This window comes from Loxodonta africana, chromosome 9, assembly GCF_030014295.1.
Source record: "Loxodonta africana isolate mLoxAfr1 chromosome 9, mLoxAfr1.hap2, whole genome shotgun sequence".
Classification (NCBI taxonomy): domain Eukaryota; kingdom Metazoa; phylum Chordata; class Mammalia; order Proboscidea; family Elephantidae; genus Loxodonta; species Loxodonta africana.
Genome location: NC_087350.1, coordinates 116,269,800 through 116,296,976, shown reverse-complemented (window position 1 = coordinate 116,296,976; position 27,177 = coordinate 116,269,800). Strand labels below are relative to the sequence as shown.

Genomic DNA, 27,177 nt, shown 5'->3' with positions numbered 1-27,177 from the left:
CTCGAAGTACTTTGAGGAATTAGTATGTCAGCTGTACCAGGTTTAAGCGAAAGCTGTTTCTCAAGTCATATGCCTCTGCCCATCAAAATATGCCAGTTTTTTCTCCCCAGAGTGCTATAGGAACTCAAGGGTATACACTTAGATGTACACACACAACTTACCTCAAATATTGTTAGTGCCAGAGGGTGAGCGAGGAATTCCAGAGACTTGAGTACTATCCGACGATCCTGGCCATTCAAGTCCACACTGGATAACATGTGCAACTTGGAATCAAGCCAATAGAGGCGGCTTTTTATAAGGTCTAGGTAGGAAAAGAATTGTCATCGTTTGATATGAGGTATTAGGATGCTGGCAAACATCTTCGATACCTAAAGAATATTCTACTTTCAGGGTTCCTCCTGCAGCAGGGAGTCTTAAACGAGGTCCCACAGACCTCTTCAAACAGTACGCTGCGTCCGTACCTTTGTCCGTTTTTTTTTTTTCAGTGCTAAAAGGGTACCTAAGATCCTCAAAGTCACTGACATGAGAAATGTTGACCACATTATGCTGTTATGGTTGGCAACCGCTGAGTTGCTCTCGACTCCTGGTGATCCCATGCACAAAGGAATGAAATGCTACCCAGTCCCGCACCACCCATGATCGGTTGCAGAGCGGACCGTTGTGACCCATAGGGTTTTAATGGGCTGATTTTCAGAAGGAGATCACCAGGCCTTTCTTCCTAGTCTGTCTTAGTCAGGAAGCTCCACTGAAACCTGTTCAGCATTGTAGCAACATGCAAGCTCCACTAACAGGTGGGTGGGGGCTGCACATGAGGTGCACTGGCCGGGAATGGAACCTGGGTCTCCTGCATGGTAGGCGAGAATTCTACCACTGAACCACGACTGCCCCCAACCAAATTATAGAAGGTATTAATTAATAATTACTTAATTAATGGCTTGTGATTAAGAGGCTAGGGTTACGTTGTTCTTCTTCCTCAGTGGGCCAGAAGAAAACTGTTGTAAGATTGCAACCCAGGAAATGCTGTGTACCTGCACCAGGAATATTTAATACAAGAGGCCCCAAGATTTACTGAATCCACGTCACATATTAGGGCCAAATGGACAACAAAGCTAGTAATTACGGAGCATGTAATTTGTTAAGGCCACCATGCCGCTTGTACGGCTCAGATAACCAGCTGTCATCAAGTTTATTCCCACTCATGGCGACCCCACGTGTGTCAGAAAACTGTGCTCCACCAGGTTTTCAATGGCGGATTTTTCGGAAGTAGATCACTAGGCCTTTCTTCCGAGGTGCCTCTGGGTGGACTTGACCCTCCAAACTTTCGGTCAGCAGCCGAGCACGTTAACTGTTTGCACCACCCAGGGACTCCATCGCTCAGGTACTCTCATCCAAAACTTCCTGCTGTAGAAGGAACAATCAGAGTCGTCTGCTGTGGTCCAGACCTAACCACGGAGGGTAAGTTAAAATGCTGTGAAGCCTGTGGAACTGGTAGTCAAGGAAGGAAGGACATACGTACCCAGAGTAATGCCGTTGGGCCATTGGATGTCCACTGTCACCAGCGGCCGCCGGTCAAATCCATTCATTCCTGCTTTTTCTATCTTAGCTGGTTCGCCCCAGTCTGACCAATAAACAAAGCTGGGAAGAATTCAGTTAGAAATAAGCCTCAGTGGTTGAGAAGACATAAAGCTGTACTTACAACAGTTCAAAGAGTAAACAAAATGCTAGGGGTTCATTCTCTAGGGACAAATAGAAACATTTAAGGGTCTGAATTCTGTGCTTAGTAAGCAAATCTTAACACTAAAATCTACAAGCTCATTGCTAACTATGTTAACCTACATACAGCTGACATTTAAATTTCAGCCCAAAGTCTCACGGTTGTATGTTTGCTTTGTAAAAGATCAAGTTTTTCAGAAGAGTGGAAGATGATTGTCCTTCACATTTTATAGTAGGAGCTGGCTGGTCATGGTCTAGGGAGGCTTAATAAGGACCACCTGGGTTTACTACAGTCTCACAGCCCTGGTGGCATGACCGTTAAGCGTTCGGCTCCTAACCTAAAGCTTGGTGCTTGGAACCCACCCACTGGCTTTGCGGGAGAAAGGCCTGGTGATCTCCTCCCGTAAAGATTACAGCCTATGAAACCCTGTGGGGTGGTTCTACTCTGTTACATAGGCTCACTATGAGTAGGAATCAACTCGAAGACCTGCGACAACAACAGCCACCTTCCTAAGCTGCCTTTCTATGTAACTTAACAGTAATTTAAGAAAGTCCCTCCGCGAAATGTTTCCAGAAAGTTCTGTTATTTCCAGGGGACTTCCAGACAACTTGCACTTCTAGACATAAGCCTGGAGGCAAAGCAGTTACCTTAGTTCCAACAGTTTATGCTAATATTTAGGTTTGATCAGCTGCAGCCAACCCAGCCAAATGTTCAGACCAGAACTAAAATCATATCCACTGAGACGGGGTGGGCATAAGGCTGCAGATACAGCGCCTGGTGCTCATCCAGTCAGGAATGCTGTTTTATTAACGTCAACTAGCAATAATCATGGAGTCCACTGGCCGTACAAATGGTTAACGCCCTTGGCTGCTAACCCACAGGTTGGCGGTTCGAGTCCGCCCAGAGATGCCTCAGAAGAAAGACCTGATGGTCTGCTTCTGAAAGGTCCCAGCCCCTGAAAACCCTACGGAGCACAGTCCTACTCTGACACCCACGGGGTCACCGTGAGTTGGAATCGACTTGACGGCAACAGGAGGGCTTGGCACAGAGATGAGGCCAGAGCAGGACTTCTCCGCCACAGCACTGCTGACATTGTGAACTGGATCATTCTTTGTTGTAGAGGGCTACCAAGTCGCAGGATTTCAGTACTAACTCAGGTATGAGGAAGGGCCTTGGCCTATGCAGATAGCATCCAAAGGCGACATGATGAAAAACACAGAATACAAACCCAGACAAGGGGTCCACAGCTATGGAGGCAGGCTCTCGCAAGTCCGAGTTAAACAGCAACTTCCTCTTGGTTCCGTCTAGGGTAGCTACTGAAATAGTCTTAGAAGCCGCGTCAGTCCAGTAGATGGTCTTGTACACCCAATCAACAGCAATGGCTGCAGGATTATAGACATTGTCGATCATTTTAACATGTCTACCAACCTTGTCATCAATTGAGGCACTGAAACACAATAGGTCACAGGAAATTTAACAGTTTGACACCGTTGGAGCCTGGAGAACAGACTTTCTGCTTACACGCTGGTCAACGACTTTGTTCAGAGCAAACTCTAGTAACACTGCCGCTCACCCCTCAAATTCTTTACCATGTTGCTTGCTCATACTAAATTAGCAATATTATAGGTAATCTAACTGCTCCTTTGTATCCTATACACTAGAGCCACGAGTTTCTAGGGAAGCCGCTTGTTTTAGTAGCTATCAGCTGACTCTCTTTAGTTCCCAATAAGAAAGAGCTGCCACCACCATTTCTGTTTGTAATAACAATGAGGTTGGTTCTCAATTAACTGTAGAGCAAGGGGGGGAAATATGAGAAATTAAGATGTCTTCCGTTACAGTGTTATAGCTATAGCCGCCCTTTACTTCACAGGCAATTGCTAGTTTTTAATTGTTAACTAATAGCAGGCCCCAGGTGGTGAAAATAGTTAACATGATCAGCTGCTAACTGAAAGGTTAGAATTTCGAGTTCACCCAGAGGCACCTCGGAAGAAAGGACCGGTGATCTATTCCTAAAAAATCAACCACTGAAAACTCTGTGGAGCACAGTTTTACTCTGAAACACATGGGGTCACCATGAGTTGGAATCAACTTGATGACAACTGGCACTGGTAATTAGGAACTGACAGTAATTTGATTTAAAAAACAGAACCAGTATTTAGATTTATATTCCCAGGTAATCAGATGCTAGATTGGAGGTACAGATGAGAAACTTGTATGCTGAGCTTCCTCTCCAAACCTTCTCACAGGCAAAGCGACAATGGCTTGTGCTAAGACATCTAGAGTGGAACTGCAAGTTACCTGAAGATGGCCTTTTGGCTCAGATCAGCCCAGAACAGTTTCTGAGCAGCTATGTCAGCATCAAGAGCCACCGTGTTCCTTAGCTGTTCAACTAGTTGGATATATTCTTTCCTCTCTAAGCCAATCTTCCTGATGTCTCTTCGATTAGTGAAGATCAGACTGGGCTCTTTGCCTGAAAGACAGGAGTCGGGTTTATTTAGTCTTGCTGTTAGAAGGCAAGGTCCTTCCAAGTCACCTCTTCTCCACAGAGGAGCCCTCGCAGCCAAGGCACTGCTGGACACTTTGGCAGTACCCTGCCCAGGGTTCTTGCCCCTGGAACCCCCAAGTGCTTCCCATGATTGAGGAAGGTGGTCCTTGGGTCACTGAGTTCAAAAGCAGGGCGGTCAATGAATAATTTAGTTTCCTATCTGAATTGCACTCAAGTTTCCAGAAGCAGAAAGTAAGTAAACCTGGTAGGTATTCATGGTATCATACGCAAAAGAAATGCCCAAGGTGTTTCGTGCTAGGGAAACGATCTGCTATTAAGCCATGATATGGCACCATGGGGAATCCCTGGGTGGTGCAAAAGATTAACACACTCAGCTGCTAACCAAAAGGTTTGAGGTTCGAATCCACCTAGAAGCACCTTGGAAGAAAGGTTTGGTGATCTACTTCTGAGAGATTGCAGCCATTGAAAACCCTGTGGAGCACAGTTCTGCTCTGACACACACAGGGCCATCATGAGTTGGGATCAACTCAGTGGCAACCGCTTTTTGGTATCACACTGTGAGCTTCACAGCACTGCTCTCAAGTACTGCTTTCATTCCATGTTTAGTTTGCTGTTGTAGTCACTGGCTGTGCCTTTCACAAGCACTTACTCGTAAAGGTGCCCGAGCAACACCAGTCCAAGTGCGTTACCTATTGCCTTGCACACGCCAGTGGCAAGATCCATTTGATAGCCACGACTACATTCACACTTGTAACCGCCTTTTAAGTTGATACAAATTTGACTGCAGATTCCTGGATTTTGGCATTCGTCAATATCTAGGAGGGAAATTAGAATTAGTCTTGCGGTTCCTACGCCTTGCTAGACGGTTTCTGCCTGTTCCCGCCACCCCCAGGCTCAGGCTATCTTCTTGGACTCACCTCCACAGGTTTTCCTATCTATCAGTTCAAACCCAGCTGCGCAGTCACACTCATAGCCTATCACTAGGTCTTTGCAGATATGGGAGCACCCGCCGTTATTAACCAAGCATTCGTTCACATCTGAAATAAAAACGTAGCTCAGTTACTAGACGGCATATTCCAAATAGATCATTCGTCTCAGTAACATTTAAAATCCAGGCTGTCTGTGATAACTTATTTTGTTAGACTGGTCAAACCCATGATTAATCAAGGGCCTAATCATGTGTTTTGCAGGTTTGCATCTCAGGGTGCGTTGTGGTAGGGAGACTAACCCTAATCCCGAGGAGCCGTGGTGGCACAGTGGTTAAGCGCTTGGCTGCTGAATGAAAAGTTGGCAGTTCGAACCCGCTAGCTGCTCTACAGGAGAAGATGTGGCGGTCTGCTTCTGTAAAGATTACAGCCTTAGAAACCCTATGGGGCAGTTCTACTCTGTCCTGTAGGGTCACTATGAGTCAGAATCAACTCAACAGATTCGGTTTTGGTTTTTTAAACTTAACCCCCTTGGCAGGTTACCAGCTGGTTTAGCAGCATTTAGTCAAGCTTCTGTATTGTTTTGCAGTGAGCTATAAAACCAAACCCAAACCTGTTGCCGTTGAATCGATTCCAGCTCATAACAACCCTATAGGGCAGAGTAGAACTGCCCCATAGTGTTTCCAAGGAGTGGCTGGTGGATTTGAACTGCTGACCTTTTTGGTTAGCAGCCCAAGCGCATAACTACTGCGCCACCAAGGTTTCCCCAGTGATCTATAAGGAGGTTAAATTATGAACTAGTTTGTCACTACTTGGGCCGCTAAGTCATAAAATTTCACTCGTAAGCCTAGCAACTGACCCGAGTCGGTTAAGGGCGGTTTAACCTCAGTCTGACTCAGGGTGCGCACGGAAGCAGCCGGATCCACTTCAGGTCCCTAACCGGGTGCTACACAGTCTCCTCTCACTTACTACACTCTTTCAGGGGTTCGTCGCTCCAGTCCCTGCAGTCCTGCTCTCGGTCACACACTTGGCTGATATCGATGCACTCTCCACTCCGGCACTTGAACTTCCCAGGACCCAAACACTGGTTGACTGCAAAGCAAAACGGCCACAGAGATGCCTTAGTGGGCTGAGCCGGCGTCACCCCACCTCCCCGACAAGAAGAGCCCTCACCATTTTTGCAGTTGACTTCGTCGGAACCGTCCACGCAGTCTCGGATGCCATTACACTGCCTGGTGCCGTGGACACAGCTGCCATCCTCACACTCGAACTGGTCCGGCCGGCAGGTTCGAGAAGCTGCAGAGGGAGAGAAGGCGGTGGGATGAAGCCGGCCACGGCGTCACCCAGGCGGCCAGGGAAGAGGGTGAAGGTGCCACGCCGATGACGATGCTACTCACGACAGTGGACCTCATCGCTGCCGTCCTTGCAGTCGGGGTCACCGTCACAGCGCCACTTCTTATGGATGCACTCGCCAGAGCTGCACTGGATCTCGCTGGCTGGGCAGCGGGTGTGGGTGACCGGCTGGCGGCCACACTGCTCAAGGGACTCGTCCGACTTGTCTGAGCAGTCGGCGTCGTTGTCGCATACCCAGCTGAGGGGGATGCAGGACGAGGTGCTGCACTGGAACTCGTGGGGGCCGCAGGTTGGCGGCGCGCAGTCCAGCTCGTCACTGCCGTCACTGCAGTCGTCCTGACCGTTGCACACAAAGTTCCTGGAGACGCAGCGGCCGCTGGAACAGGTGAACTCGTCGGCGCTGCATGTCACGTTGCCTGTGGGGACAGAGGATGCCCCATCGGTAGGGCATCGGGATCGGTCCTCTCAAGACTCCTGCCCTAGAATCTGAGATGCAGACCTTTGATGCTAATCCGAGATCTCTAGCTTACTTGAAGAGCTAAAGCAGAGTTACATCAAGGTCAAGCCCCTGGAGTGCTAGGAAATGGTCTCATTGTGCCAAAAATGCAGAAGCACTGTGGGTAAGAATAGAAATAGAGAACCAAGAAAATAGTTGAAGACCAGACATTAACTTGAAATAAGAATTAGAACTGACTCTTTAAAGGACAGGGATTGGCACCTTAAACTGTAACCAGAGATTTCATTTTGGAAGGCGCGCACACACACACACACACACACACCGCACCTGTTGCTGTCCAGTTGATTCCGACTCCTGGCAACCCCATGTGTGTCAGAGTAGAACTGCTCCATGGGGTTTTCTGAGCTGTAATCTTTATGGAAGTAGGTTGCCAGGCCTTTCTTCCACAGCCCCACTGGGCGAGCTCAGATTGCCAACCGTTCTGTTAGCAGCCGAGTCCAAACTGTTTGCGCCAGCCAGGGACCTAGTTTTGGAAGGCAGAGCCTGAGTGAACTTCAAAGAACATACTGCTTTTCAGGGCAGATTCTATCATCAGTTGAGAAGACCAGGCATGGGTGTGCAGGCAATTGTAACATACGTAACAAGCATGAAGGCACTGTCGCCAAAGAGAAGCCATTATGTAATACCATCACACTCGGTGCCTTCTTTTTCAGGTCCTTTAAAGAGGGATCAGGAATAACAAGTCTTAAACACTTTCAGTTTTCAGAAAGTCACGCTAGGCCAAGGGTCACAATCTCCCAGCCAAGTCTGCTAATAATAAGCTCCGCACACTAGCCGGTTTTTACTTTGATTCAAATTCCTGCCAAACGTATTAAGGTCACAGTTTAGTGGTAATTTGGGTGGAGACCATGACTCTCTTGGGAAGCAAAGTCTAGTTTTAACAGGGAAACACTTGGCAGCTCCAGAGCTCACCAACATATAAAGCTCATTTCTGGGGTTGGCCACCAAAGCTCATTGGACTAGGTGCAGGGCTATTGGCCTCTGGTGGCAACTTCTCCATGTCAGACTGGTGTTTTGATTGCCAGTGCTCAGACCTCACTGTCCACTCTATCTGAGGCCCTGATGCCTGTCATACTTGGGAGCTATAGGCAGGGCTTTGAGCTGAATTTGCATTTCTAACAAGTTCCCAGGTGATCCTAGTGGCGCTGGTTAGGGACCAATTCTGAGAACACGAGTAGAGCAATGGTTCTCAAAATTTATTGTACATAAGAATCACCGGGGGATCTTGCTAAACGGTAGATTCGGATTCAGTATATCTGGGGGTAGAAATGCAAATTTTCAGCAGGGGTTTGAATGAACCGGTTTGAAGCCCTAGCTGTAGTTTTCAAAAGCCAAAACCAAGCCCATTGCCATCGAGTCGATTCTGACTCATAGCCACCCTATAGAACAGAACCGCCCCATAGAGTTTCCAAGGCTCTAAATCTTTAGGGGAGCAGGCTGCCACATCTTTCTTCCATGAAGTGGCTGGTGGACTCAAACCGCCGACCTTCTGGTTAGCGGCTGAGTGCTTAGCCACTGCACCACCAGGGCTCCTCATAGGTTTGAGAGGCTCTATAAAAAGGACGGGAGCTTGAAAGAGCTTTCAAGCAATGTTTACTCAACCTAGAGATTTTCCCAGGACCTCACCTTTAACACATTGCATTTGATTACGCATTCTCCAAGAACGGAAAGATGAAAGGGTAGGAAACAGAGCTGGCTTTCCCAGATAGGAACTGTGACAGGTGACAAAGACACCACAGGTTGGGTAGGGTTTGCTCTGGGTAGCTGCTGCGAAGGTGCTAATGCATGTTTCTGGGCCAGCTCAACTTTGGGAAAGGGTACGGCACTGGGTTTACAAGAGAATCTAGCTTGGGGGTTAAGAAGCGCTTGGATGACACTCAAGCAGTTTAGACTTGTGAATGTGCGTGTCTGCCCCACTTTCCCTTCCAGTTTTATTGAGTCAACGTGAGGAAGGCCCACCAATCACTGCAGTAACAGAGGCAAAACCAGGTGCTATCGAGTCATTTCTGACTCATGATGACCCCATGTGTGTCAGAGTAGAACTGCGCTCCACAGGATTCTCAGTGGCTGTGATCTTTAGGATGTAGGTTGCCAGGCCTTTCTTCTGAGGCACCTCTGGGTGGATTCGAACCTCCAACCTTTTGGTCCGTAGCCAAGCGCTTTACGACTTGCATCACCCAGGGACTCCTAACGCAGGCAAAAACCCAAAAACCAAACCCCCTGCCATCGAGTCAATTCCGACTCATAGCAACCCTATAGGACAGAGTAGAACTGCCCCATAGGGTCTCCAAGGAGTCACTGGTGGAGTCAAACTGCTGACCCCTTGGTTAGCAGCCAAGCTCTTAACCACTATGCCGCCAGAGCTCCAAAGCCCACACACTTTCGGCTTCACTGAACTTGTGCTAAATGTTTAAGTGCCTTGAATGCCTTACCTTCTTACTTCTATTTGTCTACAAGAAACGCCAAAGCAAGCAATGGCCAATGACCACGAGAGCTCCTTTCAGAGTCTTAGGGCGGTTAACGAAGGACAAGTGGTTAGAACGCTAACGTTGAGCAGATAGTGAAGTCGCTGAGAAGTGAGTCAATCTAGCTGTGTCTTCCTGATTCAGTAGCTTCCCCTGCCCCCCCTTTTTGCAGGAAAGGGGTCTGTAGGACAAGCCCCTCAACACTGGTCTTCTTACCACAGTTTTCTTCATCTTCTCCACTGTCACAATCACTTTCACCATCACACCTCCAGGACACTGGGACACACTGAGTGGAACGGGCACCACAGCTGATTTCATTTATGCGACATGTTCTCATATCTGTTGACGATATACAGTCTCAAAAGAGCCTCCACACGGATCAGTGCAAAGCTGCCGCTCCTGAGCTGCCTGGAAGCGGTAACACTCGTCACTCAGTGGCCTGGAATTCTGGTGACATGGGTCTTACTATCGAAGCCTGGTTGGATCACTGGCCGGCGCCATTCCTGAGAAGCCATGCCAACCAATGCTACCTGGCAGTACACCTGAGGGCCTTGGCAATGTCACTCCTTCAAGCTTCCGTGGCCGTTCTCAGGCCTGGCTTTTGCTTTACTCGGTGTATTGTTATTTTTGTGTGTCTACAAGTCAATTCTGACTAATGGCAACCCTATAGGACAGAGTAGAACTGCCCCATAGGGTTTTCTAGGCTATAATCTCTATAGGAGCAGATCGCCAGGTCTTTTCTCCCACAGAGCTGTAGGTCGGTTCGAGCCACCAACCTTTCAGTTAGCAGCTGAGCATGTAACCGTCTGCTCCATCCAGGGACTCCTGGCCTGCTCCTAGACAATTATTTATCTGAAGGCTATCAAGTGGGCACACCCAGACATTGTCACCTAATCCCAACTTCCTTAATGGCCAGATGGTTTCATACCTGTTAAGTCTTCCCCTGCTAGGTCCCTTTACAGGCCTCCTCGGCAACCACCTTTGGATTTATGTTTCACAAGGCAGGGAGACGCTTTCGTTCTTGACTCCACCAGGTCATCCACCACTAAAACCAGGGCTGCATCTTTATAGATCCTGTCTTTGCCTGCGCCATCTCACCCGCCTTGACTAATATCCTAGTTATTTCCCTCACTTCTTACTTGGAAAAACTGAAATGAACACACTCTCTTCCTTTCTATTTGGTTTTATTTTATAATAATTTTGTAGATGTAAACTTTGTTAAGCTCTGCCTCCACTTACAGTGCTTTGACCGGCCTCTAGTGCCTTAAAATGGACTCCAAGCTTTCTTCACCTTGACCTTCAAAACTTCTCAGAGGATCCCAAACCATCAGCCTGTATGACCTCTTAGCCTTGTTTCTGAACATCAGCCTAAGGACACGGCTATACATCACGTAAATAACGTATAAAAAACTGGAGTATAACAAGAGGGCATATTTAAGAATCCAAGGGAGAGGAGATTTGAGCCCTTCCATCCAAGGGGTTGGTTCAGATGAACCAGCTGAAAGGCACTGAAGCTGCCAGCGCTACTTACGTATCTGTGGAGTTTCTTTTATTTAAGAACAAGCTAGAGGATCCCTGATTCAATAACTTCAGTTACATGTTTGTTAACAGCCACCATAACACCTAATTAACAGCTCACCCTTTGAGTAATAGATTTTTTTATAATACAAGGAGTTCTGTCTCCACAAGCTTATACTTGGCCCATGAGGGACCTTCTCACCTTGACTTACCTTCCAGGACTAGAGTACCAACTGCTCAGAGTCGGTATTGTCAAACATTTGGAATCTATGCCTCTAGTCAAGGAGTTCTTAATCAAATCTGCTGGCTTCAGTCTGCAGCATTCAATAGTGAATAATGAAGCTACCCAAGAGAATGTCAGTCTTGTTAGACTGACAGGACCATTCTGGAAAGGAGACTGGTCAACTGTCAATGGCCTGATTGACTTTGGAGTCCAATGGTCTAACCTATAGGGTGGACGGGAAAACTACTACCAAGTGTCAGATTAAGCAGTGCTTAGAGGCACGAGACACAGAACAGCTGAGGAAAGTTCGAGCCCAAAGCAAGTCACACTCACGGCATTGTTCTGGGCTTTCATCTGAACCGTCTTCACAGTCGGGGTCCCCATCGCACTGCCATCTGTTGGGAACACACTGGCCATTGTTGCACACGAAGTCAGACTCAGTACACGTCTTCTTTACTACGAAAGAGAACGTTTATTGCAGGGTTGAAGTTGAAGCCACTTACATAAGAGCTCCACTTTTCTTTCCCATTAGGTGTGAAACTATGTATTAGTGGTGCAAACGGTTAACACACTGTGGCTAACCAAAAGGTTGGAGGTTCGAGTCCACCCAGCAGCACCTTGGAAGAAAGGCCTGGCGATCTACTTCTGAAAAATCAGCTACCGAAAAGCCCGTGGAGCACATTTCCACTCTGACGCACATGGAGGGGGGTCACCATGAGTCGGAATTGACTTGACGGCAACAGGTTTGGTTTTTTTCTTTATTCTAAAAATATAGCTGAGTCAATTAGCATTCAACTGCCAATATCCAGGGGAACTGCAGAAAAAGCTTTCTTTCTTCAGGAGATGAAGGTCGTCACTTGAGAGACTTGGAAAACATTGAAGTCAAAACCAGACAAAGAGCTCTCTACAATTAACTTCTTGCCTCTTTTGGAAATGCTGAGATTAAGTAACAGATTCATCCTCTTCCCGTATGTCTTCCAAGTCATTAAAGTACTTGGTATGTTTCCTAGCCAATAAAGTACTTGGTATGTTTCCTAGCCAATCATCCCATCCCATGATTGGATCACAGTACCACTGTTTTAGAGCCATTTCCTGACAACACCGACGCATTCAGGCAGAGATGGAAGGGCAAGTCCCAGTAATGAATATCACCCCTCCTGGTCTACCAGGGCAGAGAACCCCACCCAGCAGGAAAAGGGGAAAGCTTACACTGGAGTATAACAAAAGAGGGCATCCTCGAGAATCCAAAGGAGAGGAGTTTTTAGCCCTTGTATCCAAGTGATGGAAACCCTGGTGGCGTAGTGGTTAAGTGCTACGGCTACTAACCAAAGGGCTGGCAGTTCAAATCCGCCAGGTGCTCTTTGGAAACTCTATGGGGCAGTTCTACTCTGTCCTATAGGGTCGCTATGAGTCGGAATCGACTTAACGGCACTGGGTTTGGTTTGGTTTATCCAAGTGGTAGGTTAAGCTCAACCAGCTAAAAGGCATTGAAGCTGCCAGATCTAATATCCACAGCTGACTGAAAACACCAAAACAAACCAAACCCATTGCCTTGAAGTCGATTCCAACTCATAGTGATCCTCTAGGACAGAGTAGGACTGGTCCATAAAGTTTCAAAGACTGTAGTCTTTACAGAAGCAGACTGCCACATCTTTCTTCCAGGGCTGGTGGGTTCGAACTGCTGACCTTTTGGTTAGCAGCTGAGTGCTTAACCACTGCGCTACCAGGGCTCCTTTTCCATAGCTAAATACTAGAGTTGAAAAACAGCTTAAGGCAGGATTTCTTTTTTTTTTAATTGTGCTTTTTAGGTGAAAGTTTACAAAGCAAGTTCATTTCTCGATCAACAACTTATACACAAATTGTATTGTGACATTAGCTGCAATCCTCGCAATGTGTCAACACCCTCCCCCTCCCCACCCTGGGTTCCCTGCTTCCATCTGTCCATTTTTCCTGTCCCTTCCTGCCTTCTTGTCTTTGCTTCTGGTAGGTGTTGCCCATTTTGTCTCATACATATGATTGAACTAAGAAGCACCTTCCTCACGTGTGTTATTATTTGTTTTATAGACCTGTCTAATCTTCGGCTGAAGGGTGAACTTCAGGAGTGGCTTTAGTTCTGAGTTAAAAGGGTGTCTGAGGGCCATAGTCTTGGGATTTCTCCAGTCTCTGTCACACCAGTAAGTCTGGTCCTTTTTGGTGAATCTGAATCGTGTTCTACATTTTTCTCTGCTCTGTCTAGGACCCTCTACTGTGATCCCTATCAGCACAGCTGGTGTTCTGGGCTCAGGCTGGTGGAGGTTGTGGCACCTGTGTTCTCTTAGTCCTTGGGACTAATCTCTCCCTCATGTCTTTGGTTTTCTTCATTCTCCTTTGCTCTGGATGTGATGGGAACAGAAGATGCATTTTACATGGCCACTCACGAGCTTTTAAGACCCCAAATGCTCCTCAGACACTACTCACCAAAGTTGGATTTAGAACATTTTTTTTCATGGGGGTCATCTAAATCAATTAAGGCAGGGTTTCAATTCTTACTATTAGGAAGACGCTTTCCCCTTTGGGTAGGCTACCATGCAATTTGTTGCTCAAATTGAGGCAGTCTCTAGAAAGAGGACATATTAATGATACCAGGAAGATAAGCACCAACCAGGGCTGCTCTCAACAAACCCAGCTCAATGGTCACCCAGTCCATGAGGGAAGCACAGAAAGAGAAGGTTCTTTTTTTTTTTCTATGTAATTTTTTTATATTGTACTTTAGATGAAGATTTACAGAACAAACTAGCTTCTCATCAAACAGTTAATATAGTACACATACTGTTTTATAACACTGGTTTACAACCCCATGGCATGTCAACACTCTCCTTTCTCAACCTTGGGTTCCGTATTACCAGCTTTCCTGTCCCCTCCTGCCTTCTAGTCCTTGCCCCTGGGTTAGCGTGCCCCTTTAGTCTCATTTTGTTTTATGGGCCTGTCTAATCTTCGGCTGAAGGGTGAACCTCAGGAGTGACTGCATCATTGAGCTAAAAGGGTCTCCAGGGGCCATATTCTCAGAGTTTCTCCAGTCTCTGTCAGGCCAGTAAGTCTGGTCTTTTTTGGGGAGTTGGAATTTCGTTCTACATTTTCCTCCAGCTTTTTTTTTTTTTTGTCTAGACCCTCTATTGTGATCCCTGTCAGAGCAGTCGGTGGAGGTAACCAGGCACCATCTAGCTGTGCTGGACTCAGTCTGCTAGAGGCTGTGGTAGTTGTGGTCCATTAGTCCTTTGGACTAATCTTTCCCTTGTGTCTTTAGTTTCCTTCAAGGGAGAGAAGGTTCTGGATGATGTAACCATACAGAAATTCTAGGCTTATCCTTCCTAGACTGTGTTCTTCCTCTGTGCCTGTATTTTTTTACCTGAACTTCCATCTTAAAACATTCTTCTCTAAAAAGGATTGTATGATGGTAAATTGGCTAAAAGCCCACAATTAGCTGAAACTTTGAAAGGGATCCCTTCAGGTCAGGGTTGTTTAAGTTAGATGGAGTTCTCAGAGTTTAAGGCTTACCCTTGGACCACTGCCTGGTATAGCAACAGAAATTATAAAGGGGGAGATAGTGATTATAGTTAAGTCCTAGAACTCAAGATGGGATGAGAGTTAGGATGACCCAAATAAGATTATTCATCGCCTTGAACTGTGTAGACAAGGAAACAAATGCCATGTTAGCTCTTTAGATTTACAACTGTTCTAGAGTCACCAAAACACTCAAGCTTAAGTGTTAATTTGGCATAAGCAAGATATCCAAGGCCACGTGGAGCCCCTGGGTGGTACAAACAGTTAAGGTACTCTGAGGCTAACCAAAAGGTTGGAGGCTTGAGTCCACCCAGAGGCTCCTCAGAAGAAAGGTCTAGCAATCTACTTCAAAAAAAATCAGCCACTGAAAACTGTATAGAGCACAGCTTCACTCTGACACACGTGGGGCTGCCATGAATTGAAATCGATCCACGGCAACTGGATTTTAAGGCTCACGTTCATCTGAGCATGCAGGAGTCACAGCTCCCAAAGTGGCCAAAGGGTCCACTGAGTTAGTTGCTGTAATTCAGCCTGTAATACTCCTGGGAATTTGCAAAAGAGAGGGTAGGGAAGGGCTCTGAAAGGACCACGTGATTTGAAGGAGTAAAAACGAAACAGAAATGGGAAAGCTTGGCTGTATAACAGAAGTGTTTCAGCAAAAAGATGAATACCAAAAAAAAAAAAAAACCCACCAAACCCACAGCCGTCCAGTGAATTCCAATTTCTAGCAACCCCATGGAAACCCTGGTGGTGTAGTGGTTAAGTGCTCAGCTCTTAACCAAAAGGTCAGCAGTTCAAATCTACCAGCTGCTCCTTGGAAACTCTACGGGGCAGTTCTACTCTGTTCTAGAGGGTTGCTATGGGTCGGAATAGACTTGATGGTATTGGGTTTAGTTTTTGGGTTTTTTTAGTGATCCTATAGGACAGAGCGGCTTGTGGATTTGAACTGCCGATTTTTTGGTTAGCAGCCGAGCTCTCATCCGCCGCGCAACCAGGGCTTCAAAGATGAACAGAGACAAAGCTCTACAGAGTCCATCTCTCTCCACTCTGAACACAGACTAGGAGAGTGAAGAAGGGATCTTTAAACTGGACCTTGACAGATGGGTAGAAATTGAGATGGGCCTCAGGGGAAGAGAACTAGAAGTCTCAAACTTAGAATATCCAAAACAAAACAAAAAACTGGGGGCCATCAAGTCGATATAACTCATAGTGACCCCACATGTGTCAGAGTAGAAGTGTACTCCATAGAGTTTTCAAAGGCTGATTTTTTGGCAATAGATTGCCAGGCCTTTCTTCTGAGGCATCTCTGGATGGACTCTAACCTCCAGTCTTTTGATTAGCAGCCAAGCGAGTTAACCATTTGCACCATCCAGAGACTCCTAAGGTATCTAAATTACTTATTAATCAGCTCAGTCTAACGTTTATAAAAAGAATGAGTTACAGGACCAATAGAAGCACATGGCTTATGGAATTTCTAAGCTGACATTGACTACGCATGCCAACTGACATGTTTGGAAGACAGAGCCCTGCTGAAAATTGTAACCAAGCTCCACATCAAGAGGTTAGATGAGAAATAGGAGGCGGCTTTGAGAGTTTTAATTATAGTCATGAGCTATATAACATCTGTTTGGGCAACAGCCAACTGTGGTCCCATAAGGTTTTTGTTTTCAAGGGAAAGACCCCAAAGCCCCAGTGTGAACCAGCAGAGGGTTTCCAGGGGGTATCCCAATAACCACAGTCCCTCCTCCTCTTCCTCTTGGCTTCATTCATCCGCTGAGCAGCCACGCAGCCGTTCACTCCTGGCACAGGGCAGCACCTGCCACGGCTCGTGCCGCAGGCACTGACAGAGGTGCCTGCTGGGCCAGGTTGCTCATGGGCTCTCAGCTCCGGGAGGTGGTGGCGGCGGCTGCACACGATTAGGAAGTGGCCGTACCAACAGAGTGGCAGCAGCCAGGACCGCCACAGCCAGCCGTGCTCCTGGCCCCGCACGCCCACTCCCGAGGCCACATCTCCACATCCCCTGTGCGCCCCATGCCCTGTTACCGTTGACTCTGCTCTGACTTGTGGCGACCCCATGTGTGTCTGAGTAGAACTATGCTCCACAGGATTTTCTATGGCTGATTCTTCCGAAGTAGATTGCCAGGGCTTTCCATGTGGCTAAAAGAGGTTAAGCGCTTGACTGCTAACTGAAAGGTCAGTGGTTCGAACTCACCAGTGGCTACATGGCAGAAAGACCGGGAAATCTGCTCCCTTAAAGATTATGCCCCATGGGGGCAGTTCTACTCTAAGGAGCCCCGGTGGTGCAGCGTGGTGAAGTGCTCGGCCGCTAACTGAAAGGTTGGTGGTTTGAACCCACCAGCTGCTTGGCGGGAGAAAGATGTGGCCGTCTGCTTCTGTAAAGATGGCAGCCTTGGGAACCCCGTGGGGCAGCTCTGCTCTGTCCTGTAGGGTCACTACGAGTGGGAGTTGACTTGGTGGCAAAGGTTTTTGGCAGAAGAGGCTACTTACACAAAGACTATTTTAGGAAAAGCCAGTGATTACTTCTAAGACGACCCAGGTTAGCTTCTACTAAATTAGTCACAGGGTAAAAGTAGACTTCTGCAACATGAAGAGAATAATTACTCTCTAAGGAAATGCAGCAGGTTTTGCCAAATACACAGTTTCCGAGAGAGGAGGAACTGCCACGTACACCGAGAGAACAGTCATCAAGGTGAGGGCCTTTGGTGAGAAATTTAGCGAGAGAACTCTATCACCAAGGTAACCCAGAAAAGGTGGAGAACTCCACGTCTTGGGGAATAGATGAAAATCACGAGTGTTCAAATGCAAATGATGGAAACGTGATAGAGAGGAGAACTAAGCGTCCTCCCTGAGACCGCAGAATGGGCTTTCCACGGTTCCAAAGGAGCCACCCGTCGGCATGTGTCGTGAAAGCATCCGTGGGGTTGCCCCGAGACAGCACGCATAGGACCGGCCAGCCAGGCTGTCTTCTCTAGCCCGTTTTATGAATTACTCATGAAGAAGATGGGAAGGGCGCAGCAAGATAAAACCCACGTCTAACTTCTACTTCTCTCCTTTATTTCTTGGTCGTGCAGTGAACAGCTGTATCAGCAGCATTCACACACAACGTTGTTTCAGGATTTTTACAAAACAAGGGTTGTGACTGTTGCTGTTGTGTGCCATGGAGGCGACTCTGACTCCCAGTGACGGAGAAGAACTGCCCCACGGGCAGTAATCTTTACAGAAGATCGCCAGGTCTTTTCTCTCGTGGAGCGGCTGGTGAGTTTAAACCACAGACCCTTCTGGTAAGCAGCCGAGCAGTTAACCACTGTGCCACCAGGGTTCCTTAGAACAAGGTTATCATAAAGCAGACTAGGAGTTGGAAGTGACTTGATAGCAACAGGTTTAGTTTTGTTTGTTTGTTTGTTTGTTTTGGTTAAATGTCATCTTAGGAGTCTGCAGGTAGTGCAAACGGTTAAGTGGTCGGCTACTAACGGAAAGGTTGGTGGTTCAAAGTGACCCAGAGGCACCTGAGGGAAAGGCCTGGTGATGCCTCCAAAAAGTCACAGCCATTGCAAACCCTGTGGAGCACAGTTCTACTCTGCAGCATGTGGGGTCCTTAGGAGTCAGAACTGACTCGACGGGTTTTAAAAATGTCATCGTGACATGCAGCCCTCAGCTGACTTGACCTAACATGAGGTTACATGGTTTGCATAGACAGGTGCTTCCCACAACGATATTTGGTAGATGCTCATCAGCAGGTATGACTGTGGCCCTGTTCTCTTGAGGAGGGAATGTCTTCTACCTCGCCTAATGCGTTAAAGCTGTGACCTACGGTAGGGAGAGAGTCAGAGAGGGTCCTCCTCTCGTCTGTGGCCTGCGCCAGCTTGCAGTTTCTAGGCCAGGGGTTAATTAACCCCTTGAAATTTTAGGGTCTTTCTTAGTGTCCATGGCTTGCTTTCTTTTCTGGTATTAGAGCTATTTGAGAATTAAAAAAAAAAAAAAAGGCACTCATAAGCAATCCTCTGTTTGTCTCGACTTCTGTTCTGTGCTCCCCCCACCCCCGCCCCCCTGCTTCCTCTACCAAATGTTTGCCTGATCTCAGATAAGCCAGGCCCTGTCATTTGAAAGGAACTCCACTTTATCTTCAGAATTGCAATACTCACGTTGATAACCCCACGTCAGACACCGAATTCTATTCCTCTAGACCAGGAAGTATAGGTTCTGCGGACTCTGGTGTGTGCAAAGCAACGCTTGGGAATAGATTCTACATTTTTTTTTGGTGGTGGAAAATGGGGGGGGGGGGGACAGCAAGCCCATTCATTCATTTCATTAATTCATTTTTTGAACCAATGTGCACACAGTATTGTTATGAACTCAAGCCCACAGTTTACATGATGGTTCACTCTTTGTGTTGTGCAGGCCCAGGTGTTTTTTTTTGATGGAGGGGGGAGGGTAACCTTTTTGAAATGTCTGTTGGTTTGTTTTCCCTTTTTTTCTTCCTCTTGTGCTGTCTCTCCCTTAGTGATTTGGTTTTTATATGTGTGGATAAGAGCACTTTTTGGTTGCTAGTATATGAGTTGGAATCAACTCGACGGCAGTGGGTAGTGTTTTATCATGTATCTATCATCTATTTATAATCCATCTCAGGTTTTTGCATGAAAAGCAGCCCTGAATTTTAATATCAACTAGTTTGTCACTTTATCATTATTTTTTTGTGGTTGTTCTATTAAGAGAGTTTTCCCTAGTTTAAGAGAAAAGAGACCGTGCTGTCCACTCTGCTGGGCCATACTTGCTGGGGACACTAAGCCTAACTGTCAGAGGCATCAGAACAAGGACTCTTGTTTTTGCGGTCTGGCGCTTTTGTCAGTGTTTATTGTTAAGAGTTATTCCAAGAAGAAGGTGAGGACGTCCCCCCGCCCCCACCACCCCATAAGATGGTCACCTGGCAGCCTGCCCCCGGAAAGATTACAGCCCAGGAAGCCCTATGGGTTCTGATAAATCCATTATGTCACGTATCCACCATTACAGTATCATGCAGGACAGTTTCACGGCCCTAAAGATGCCCTGTGCTCCATCCATTCATCCCTTTTCCCTCCCCTATCGTCCTGACAGCCACTGATCTTTTTAGTCTCTAGAGTTGGAGCCCTGATGGTGCAGTGATTAAGAGCTACAGCTGCTAACCAAAAGGTCGGCAGTTTGAATCCACCAGCTGCTCCTTGGAAACCCTATGGAGCAGTTCTACTCTATCCTAGAGGGTCGCTATGAGTCAGAATCGACTCGACGGCGATGGGTTTGGTTTTTGGTTTTAGAATTCTGCCAGGGGCCCTGGTGATGCAGTGGTTTAGCTTTCGGCTGCTAACCAAAAGGTCGGCAGTTTGAACCCACCAGCCGCTTCACGGGAGAAAGATGTGGCAGTCTGTTTCTGTAAAGATTTACAGCCTTGGAAACATTATGGGGCAGTTCTACCCTGTCCCACGGGGTGGCTGTGAATCAGAATGGACTCAACGGGAATGGGAAGGGATACGTGAGTCACTCTACTATCTGTCCCCATCCTTGAGGAGAAGAGCCCTGGCGGCGCAATGCGTAAGTACTCGGCTGCTAACCAAAAGGTTGGTGGTTCGAGGGAGAAAAAAAACCTGGCAATCTGCTCCGGTAAGATTACAGCCTAGGAAACCCTACGAGACAGTTCTACTCTGTCCTGTCTGGTCACCATGAGTCAGAATTGACTTGACAGCAATGGGTTTTGGCTACAGTTCTGCCATGGCATCCCTGGGTGGCGCAAGCGGCTAAGTGCTCGACTACTAGTTAAAAGGTTGCTGGTTCAAACCCACCCAGAGGCGTCTCCAAAGACAGGCCTGGCGACCAGCTTCCAACAGGTCACAGCCTTGGAAACCTTATAAGGCAGTTCTACTCCGCGTGAGTTGGAATGGACTTGATGGCAACTAACAACAACAACTACCTGTGTTTTATCGACTATGCAAAGGCATTCGACTGTGTGGATCATAACAAACTATGGATAACGTCGCGAAGAATGGGAATTCCAGAACACTTAACTGTGCTCGTGAGGAACCTGTACATAGATCAAGAGGCAGTTGTTCAGGCAGAACAAGGGGATACTGATTGGTTTAAAGTCAGGAAAGGTGTGCATCAGGGTTGTATTCTTTCACCATGCTTATTCAATCTGTATGCTGAGCAAACAATCCGAGAAGCTGGACTATATGAGGAAGAATGGGGCATCAGGATTGGAGGAAGACTCATTAACAACCTGCATTACGGAGATGACACAACCTTGGTTACTGAAAGTGAAGAGGACCTGAAGCACTTACTAATGAAGATCAAAGACCACAGTCTTCAGTATGGATTGCAACTCAACATAAAGAAAACAAAAATCCTCACAACTGGACCAATGAGTAACATCGTGATAAACGGAGAAAAGATTGAAGTTGTCAAGGATTTCATTTTACTTGGATCCACAATCAACAGCCATGGAAGCAGCAGTCGGGAAATCAAAACACACATTGCATTGGGCAAATCTGCTGCAAAGGACATGTTTAGGGTGTTGAAAAGCAAAGATGTCACCTTGAAGACTAACATGAGCCTGACCCAAGCCATGGTATTTTCAATCACATCATATGCATGTGAAAGCTGGACAATGAATAAGGAAGACCGAAGAAGAATTGACGCCTTTGAACTGTGGTGTTGGCAAAGAATATTGAATATACCACAGACTGCCAGAAGAACGAATAAATCTGTCTTGGAAGAAGTACAACCAGAATGCTCCTTAGAAGCAAGGATGGCGAGACTGTGTCTTACATACTTTGGACATGTTGTCAGGAGGAATCAGTCTCTGGAGAAGGACATCATGCTTGGCAAGGTACAGGGTCAGCGGAAAAGAGGAAGACCCTCCATGAGGTGGATTGACACAGTGGCTGCAACAATGGGCTCGAGCATAACAATGATTGTGAGGATGGCACAGGACCAGGCAGTGTTTCATTCTGTTGTGCGTAGGGTCACTACGAGTCGGAACCAACTCGACGGCACCTAACAACAGCACCACCACAGTTCTGCCTTTTCCAGAATGTCGTATAGTCACAATCATACAACATGTAACCTTCTCAGACCAGCTCCTTTCACTTAGCAATATGCATTTAAAATTCCTCCACGTATTTTCATAGCTGGACAGCTCATTTCTTTTTATCTCTGAATAATACTCTATTGCACGGGTTGTTTTGTTTACCCATTCATCTACCAAAGGACCTCTTGGCTGCTTCTCATTTTTGGCAATTGTGAAGAGAACTGCTATAAGCATCCATGAGCAGGTTTCCATGTGGACCTAAGCGTTCAATTCATTGGGGTAAACAGATACGCAGGAGCATGACTGCTGGATCCAACGGTGAGAGTGAATTCCGTTTTCAGAATCTCAATACATTTGTAGAAACTAAGATAACACCATTGCACTTCAATAAAACGCCTAAGTCCAAGGGAGGATGCAAATAAGGCCACGGAAGTCTCTACTCACCACAGTTCTTCTCGTCACTGCCGTCAGCACAGTCCTCGTCCCCATCACATTTCCACAACAGAGTGATGCAGCGACCGTTGGTACACTGGAACTGGGAGGGTTCGCATTTGGCTTTTCTCCCTAGAATCAGAAAGGAACACTTAGCTACGCAGGGACAGAAGGCAAATAAACTAGAGATGCGAGCTGCCCAAAACCCATGGACAGGGATCCTCGTGGAGGGAGGGTCTCAGACTTAGCAGGTGATAACAGAGCTGGATGAGTCTTGGAGGAATGACAGTAACTGAGTTTTCAGCTGGGTACACGCCATCTAGCTAAAGAGTAGGTTTACCAGCCTCTCTTGCAGCTAGGCATAGCCACGGGGCTAAATCTGGCTAATGGAATGTAACCAGAAACAGTTCCATGCAACATCTTCTCCTTCCCATTATTCCTTTCTGGTTCCTGAAAACTGAGCATAGTGGCTGGCCAATGGAACCAGACCAAGATAGAAGGAACCTGATTTGCCCAGATACCCAGGGCACCTCAGACCTGTCTTTGTACTAATTTCTGTCATTCGTTTAAGCCACTTCTGGGGCTGTAGTCACAGGGCTGAATCCTAACCCTTTAACAGCATTTCTTCTCCACATTCCATGCTATTCATTCATGAATGATATTCCTATTACAAGCAAAGTAAAGGATACTTAGAAGGGGGAGCAAGGAGAAGGTTTAGAGGGTTTCAAGGTTTAATGCATGGTTTCTGGTCTTAAGAACTTGAAGTTTAATCAGAAAGAGACATGTTTACAACATAGCTTTAAGATAAAACACATCAAGGAAAAAAAGCAGAGTTAAGAGGCAAAAGGAGGTAATTTCTGACATAGTGGTGGGAAAGAAGGAAAGTGAGATAGAACCACAGACCCAGATTCTGTTTCTCTGAACCTCAGCTTTCCTCTGCTTAATGTGCCAGCTACTGTCAAGTCGACTCCAAGTCTTGGTGACCCCGGGTATGTCAGACTAGAACTGTGCTCCACTGGATTTTCAATGGCTCTTTTTTTGGAAGTAGACTGCCAGGCCTTTTTTCCCAGGCGCCACTGGGTAGACTCGAACCTCCAACCTTTTGCTTAGCAGTGGGGCGCATTAACTGTTTGCACCATCCAAGCACTCTTATGCTTGAGGTAGGGATATTTAATTAATTTAATTAAGAACTAATACTTGTAAGTCAGGCACTTGGTGTTTTGCCTGGCTTGTAACAATTAACATTCAGGTATTTTCTATCATTAGCTGTTCTGTCCTTTGGAGGGTGAGACTTTGAGATGACAGGCACAAATCTGATTACTTAAAAACAAATATACTACAAGTGTTAAAAACCAAACAGAACAGCCCAGTGGAGCCACAAGGTGGATGCGGATGACTCAGGGAGGGCTTTTAGCAGCAAGCTTGCAGATTTCCTGCCTCCTTTCCAGTGTCTGCAGCTGTGCCATGCTGGCCTAAGAAGGCGCACTACGGCACCAGGCACAGACTGGGACTCTTGTGTTATGCACACAGTGTTCTAACTGGTCCGCTCCTATCAGCTACTCCTTGCTGTCTGGGAGCATTCTGTGCTCTGTGGCTCATTCTCAGGGAGATTACGACTTGGCCCAAGTCAGGTTTACGTATGGGTGTGGCTCCTCCTTAGGTACTGAGTGTGTTGCTTTGAAAATTATATCACTCTGCTGCCATGAGGCAAGTTAGAGCCCAGATACGAAGATAGAAAGCAGTATATATACATATGCATACATGGAACCCTGGTGGCGCAGTGGTTAAGAGCTGGGCTGTTAACCAAAAGGTGGCAGTTCGGAGCCACCAGCAGCTCCTTGGAAATTATGGGGCAGTTCTACTCTGTCCTACAGGATTGCTATGAGTCAGAAATGACAGTAACGGATATACATATATCCGTTACTGTCATTTCTGACTCATATATATATATATATATATATATGTATGTATGTATGTATTTTTTCCCCCTTTTGGTGGTAAAATGGTATCTCAACAGTTAAGCACTTGGCTGCTAACTGAAAGGTTGGTGGTTTAAACCCGCCAGGCAGTTCTGCAGGAGAAAGACCTGGCAATCTGCTTCCTTCTGAAAAGATTAGAGCCGAGAAACCCTTATGGGGCAGTTCTACTCCAATGGATTCACTACGAGTCAAAATGGACTTGACAGCACGTAACCATAACAAAAATATACATAACATTGGCCATTTTGACATTTTTGCACACACAATTCAGCAACATCGATTACATTCATTGGGTTGTACAGCCAGCTGCTATCCGTTTCTAAATTTTTCCGTCACCCTTAACAGAAGCTCGGTGCCCCTTAAGCAATGGCTCCCCATTCCCCCCCATACCTGGCAACCACTAATAAAGCCGTATGTTTTCATGGCATTTCCTACCTACATTTCATAGTATCCATTCATTCTACAAATACTTTATTCAACATAATAGGACTTTAGAAGGAGAACGAGAGGAGAGTGGAGGTTACTGCCGTCCCCTGCTAGTTTTTATACTGCTAAAGCCCTGCTGTCACAACCGTTAAGTGCTCGGCTGCTAACCAAAAGATTGGCGGTTTGAACCCACCAGCGGCTCGTGGGAGAAAGACCTGGCCATCTGCTCCCATAAACCCTATGGGCAGTTATACCCTGTCCTACGGGGTTGCTATGAGTCGAAATTGGCTGGACAGCACCACCACGAACATACCAAATACGAGGACCCTGGCTTCCCTCTCTCCCAGCATCACTGTGTTCTCAGTATAGACCCAGTGCTGGGGGGGACGGTGTGTTTTGGGGGCCCTTTGCTGCAGTTCTGTGTCCTCACAACTTCTGAGAACCATGGAGTTTGTAAGTATTTACTCTGAGAACTTGATTTGCAAAAGTAGAAAAAGAACATAGAAAAAAGGCAAAAAAGAGTAATTCACAGTCAGGCCATATAGACACCAATATCCTTGGAAAGAAGAGTCAGGTTGCAGTTGGATACGACAAAGTCAGGAAAACTCTGGATTTTTTAATGGTCTTAGTTCCCAAAGGTCGTTAAGTCAAAACAAGACCAAAAAACACTGACATGGACATCCACATGATCCAAAACGTGACCAGAGAGTCCAACTTGGTTAGGGACTTCAAAGTAGGTGTTAAATGATGAATTTTCCCTCAGAGTAAGACACCTGGAACCTGTTGCCACCAAGCTGATTCCAACTCATAGTGACCATATACAACAGAGTAGAACTGCCCCATAGGGTTTTCTTGGCAGATGACCAGGTTTTTCTCCTATGGAGCGGCTCTTGGTTTCAAACCACCAACCTTTTGGTTAGCAGTTGAGCACTTAACCATTGTGCCACCTGGGTTCCTTAAGACAGCTGGAAGATCTCCCTAAACATGAATTTTGAAGCTACAGGTTTCAGAGACACTCAAGTTGGTTTGGGTTAAACACAGGTACACAATCTCTTAAGTGTAGTATTTAGTCCACTAACACCTTGAAGAGAGGCTCTGGACTTAGTTATAACACATAAACTATCAGTGGTGATCAGGAGCCCTGATGGCGCAATGGTTAAAACGCTTGCCTGCTAACCCAAAGGTGGATGGTTCGAACTCACCAGCAGCTCTGGAGGAGAAAAATGCAGCAATGTGCTTCCATAAAGATTACAGCCCAGAAAGCCCTATCGGGGCAGTTCTGCTCTGTCATATAGGGTCGTTAGAAGTCGCAAATCAACTCGACAGCACCCACTAACAACGTCATGGGTAATAAGTGATATTAAAACCCCAGCAACTCTGCTGCAAGAGTCTACACCGAGCGGGCTCGTGACAGACATGAGCGGTGCCTTCGTGTTCATTCTAGCAGCCTAACACAAAGAGGAACGGAATGTCTACCCTTTCGGACCCCAGGTATCTCCCCTTCACCTAAGTTTCGGCCTGGCTGTCGTAAAGCCGGCCTTGACCATGGCACCCAGCAGATGCCATCGGGCAGGAGGAACCTGGGGAAGGCGTCCTGGCTGTCGTAAAGCCGGCCTTTACCACGGCGCCCAGCAGATGCCATTGGGCAGGAGGAACCTGAGGGAGGCTTAGGGTCTGCACCTAAATGTCCTGTTTGTTTTAAAAGAGGAGCGGGCTTGGGTGGCGGCGGGCGAGCCCCGCTGGCTTTATGAATTAGTAAAGCCGGTTGCCGTGCAGTTGACTCCGACTTACAGAGACTTCGTGTGAGTCAGAGTGGGACTGTGCTCCATAGAGTTTTCAATGGCTGATTTTTTGGAAATAGTCACCAGGTCCTTCTTCCAAGGCACCTCTTGGTGGACTTGAACCTCCAACTTTTCAGTGAGCAGCCGAATGCGTTAACTGTTTGCACCAACTAGGGACTCCAAGGTTTATGAAGGATCCTTCAAAGAGAGGCAAATGAAGACCTTCAGCTCTACAGGCATCTGCTTAGTTTCTTAGCTTCCTAAGCACTTCATTTTGCAAGACTGCTACTGGGCAGGAAGTGCTGCTAGTTCTGCTCAATACCTGCATCGCACAGCGAGGGCAGTGGAAGCCCAGACACAAGTCGGTGCTGAGACCTGAGCTGCCAGACTGGGGCACTGGGGGCTTCCCATCCAAGATGCCAAAGATTCTGTCTATCCACCTCTGCTGCTCAGCTGGGAGGGCTGCCTTACAGCTCCACGAGAATCAAAGGCACCAAAGGGGTTAAGAAGCTTTGGGTTTCCAGGACTTCGGGGATTACGGGACCGTGGACCTGTGGCCTATTTCCATCCATGAAAGATAAGCCTCAAGCTCAGTATTACACTTTCATGAAACGAGCAAGGGGAGCTTGGAAGCATCTCCACCTGAGCTGCTTTTACGTCTTAGGCTAAGCTAAAGCAAGACCACCAGTGGCTGTCGAGCCAACTCTGACTCATGGCGATCC

At 46.9% G+C, this 27,177-nt stretch overlaps 1 protein-coding gene across 5 annotated transcripts in view; it reads right to left on the bottom strand.

Moving 5' to 3' along the window:
• VLDLR (very low density lipoprotein receptor) overlaps positions 1-27,177 on the bottom strand; it is a 46,834-nt gene that overhangs the window by 6,820 nt on the left and 12,837 nt on the right. For 2 of the 5 annotated variants that reach the window (XM_003420479.4, XM_003420480.4), the window contains exons 2-13: positions 22,282-22,401; positions 11,556-11,678; positions 9,698-9,820; positions 6,544-6,915; positions 6,320-6,442; positions 6,116-6,238; positions 5,138-5,257; positions 4,910-5,035; positions 4,013-4,184; positions 2,943-3,161; positions 1,517-1,635; positions 162-301 (exon numbers count right to left, since the gene is read on the bottom strand). In XM_003420479.4, coding sequence (XP_003420527.2) covers positions 162-301; positions 1,517-1,635; positions 2,943-3,161; positions 4,013-4,184; positions 4,910-5,035; positions 5,138-5,257; positions 6,116-6,238; positions 6,320-6,442; positions 6,544-6,915; positions 9,698-9,820; positions 11,556-11,678; positions 22,282-22,401 — 1,880 coding nt within the window. The remainder of the gene's footprint in view (positions 1-161; positions 302-1,516; positions 1,636-2,942; positions 3,162-4,012; positions 4,185-4,909; positions 5,036-5,137; positions 5,258-6,115; positions 6,239-6,319; positions 6,443-6,543; positions 6,916-9,697; positions 9,821-11,555; positions 11,679-22,281; positions 22,402-27,177) is intronic. The other 3 variants (XM_064290575.1, XM_064290576.1, XM_023539437.2) reach the window with 2 other exon arrangements.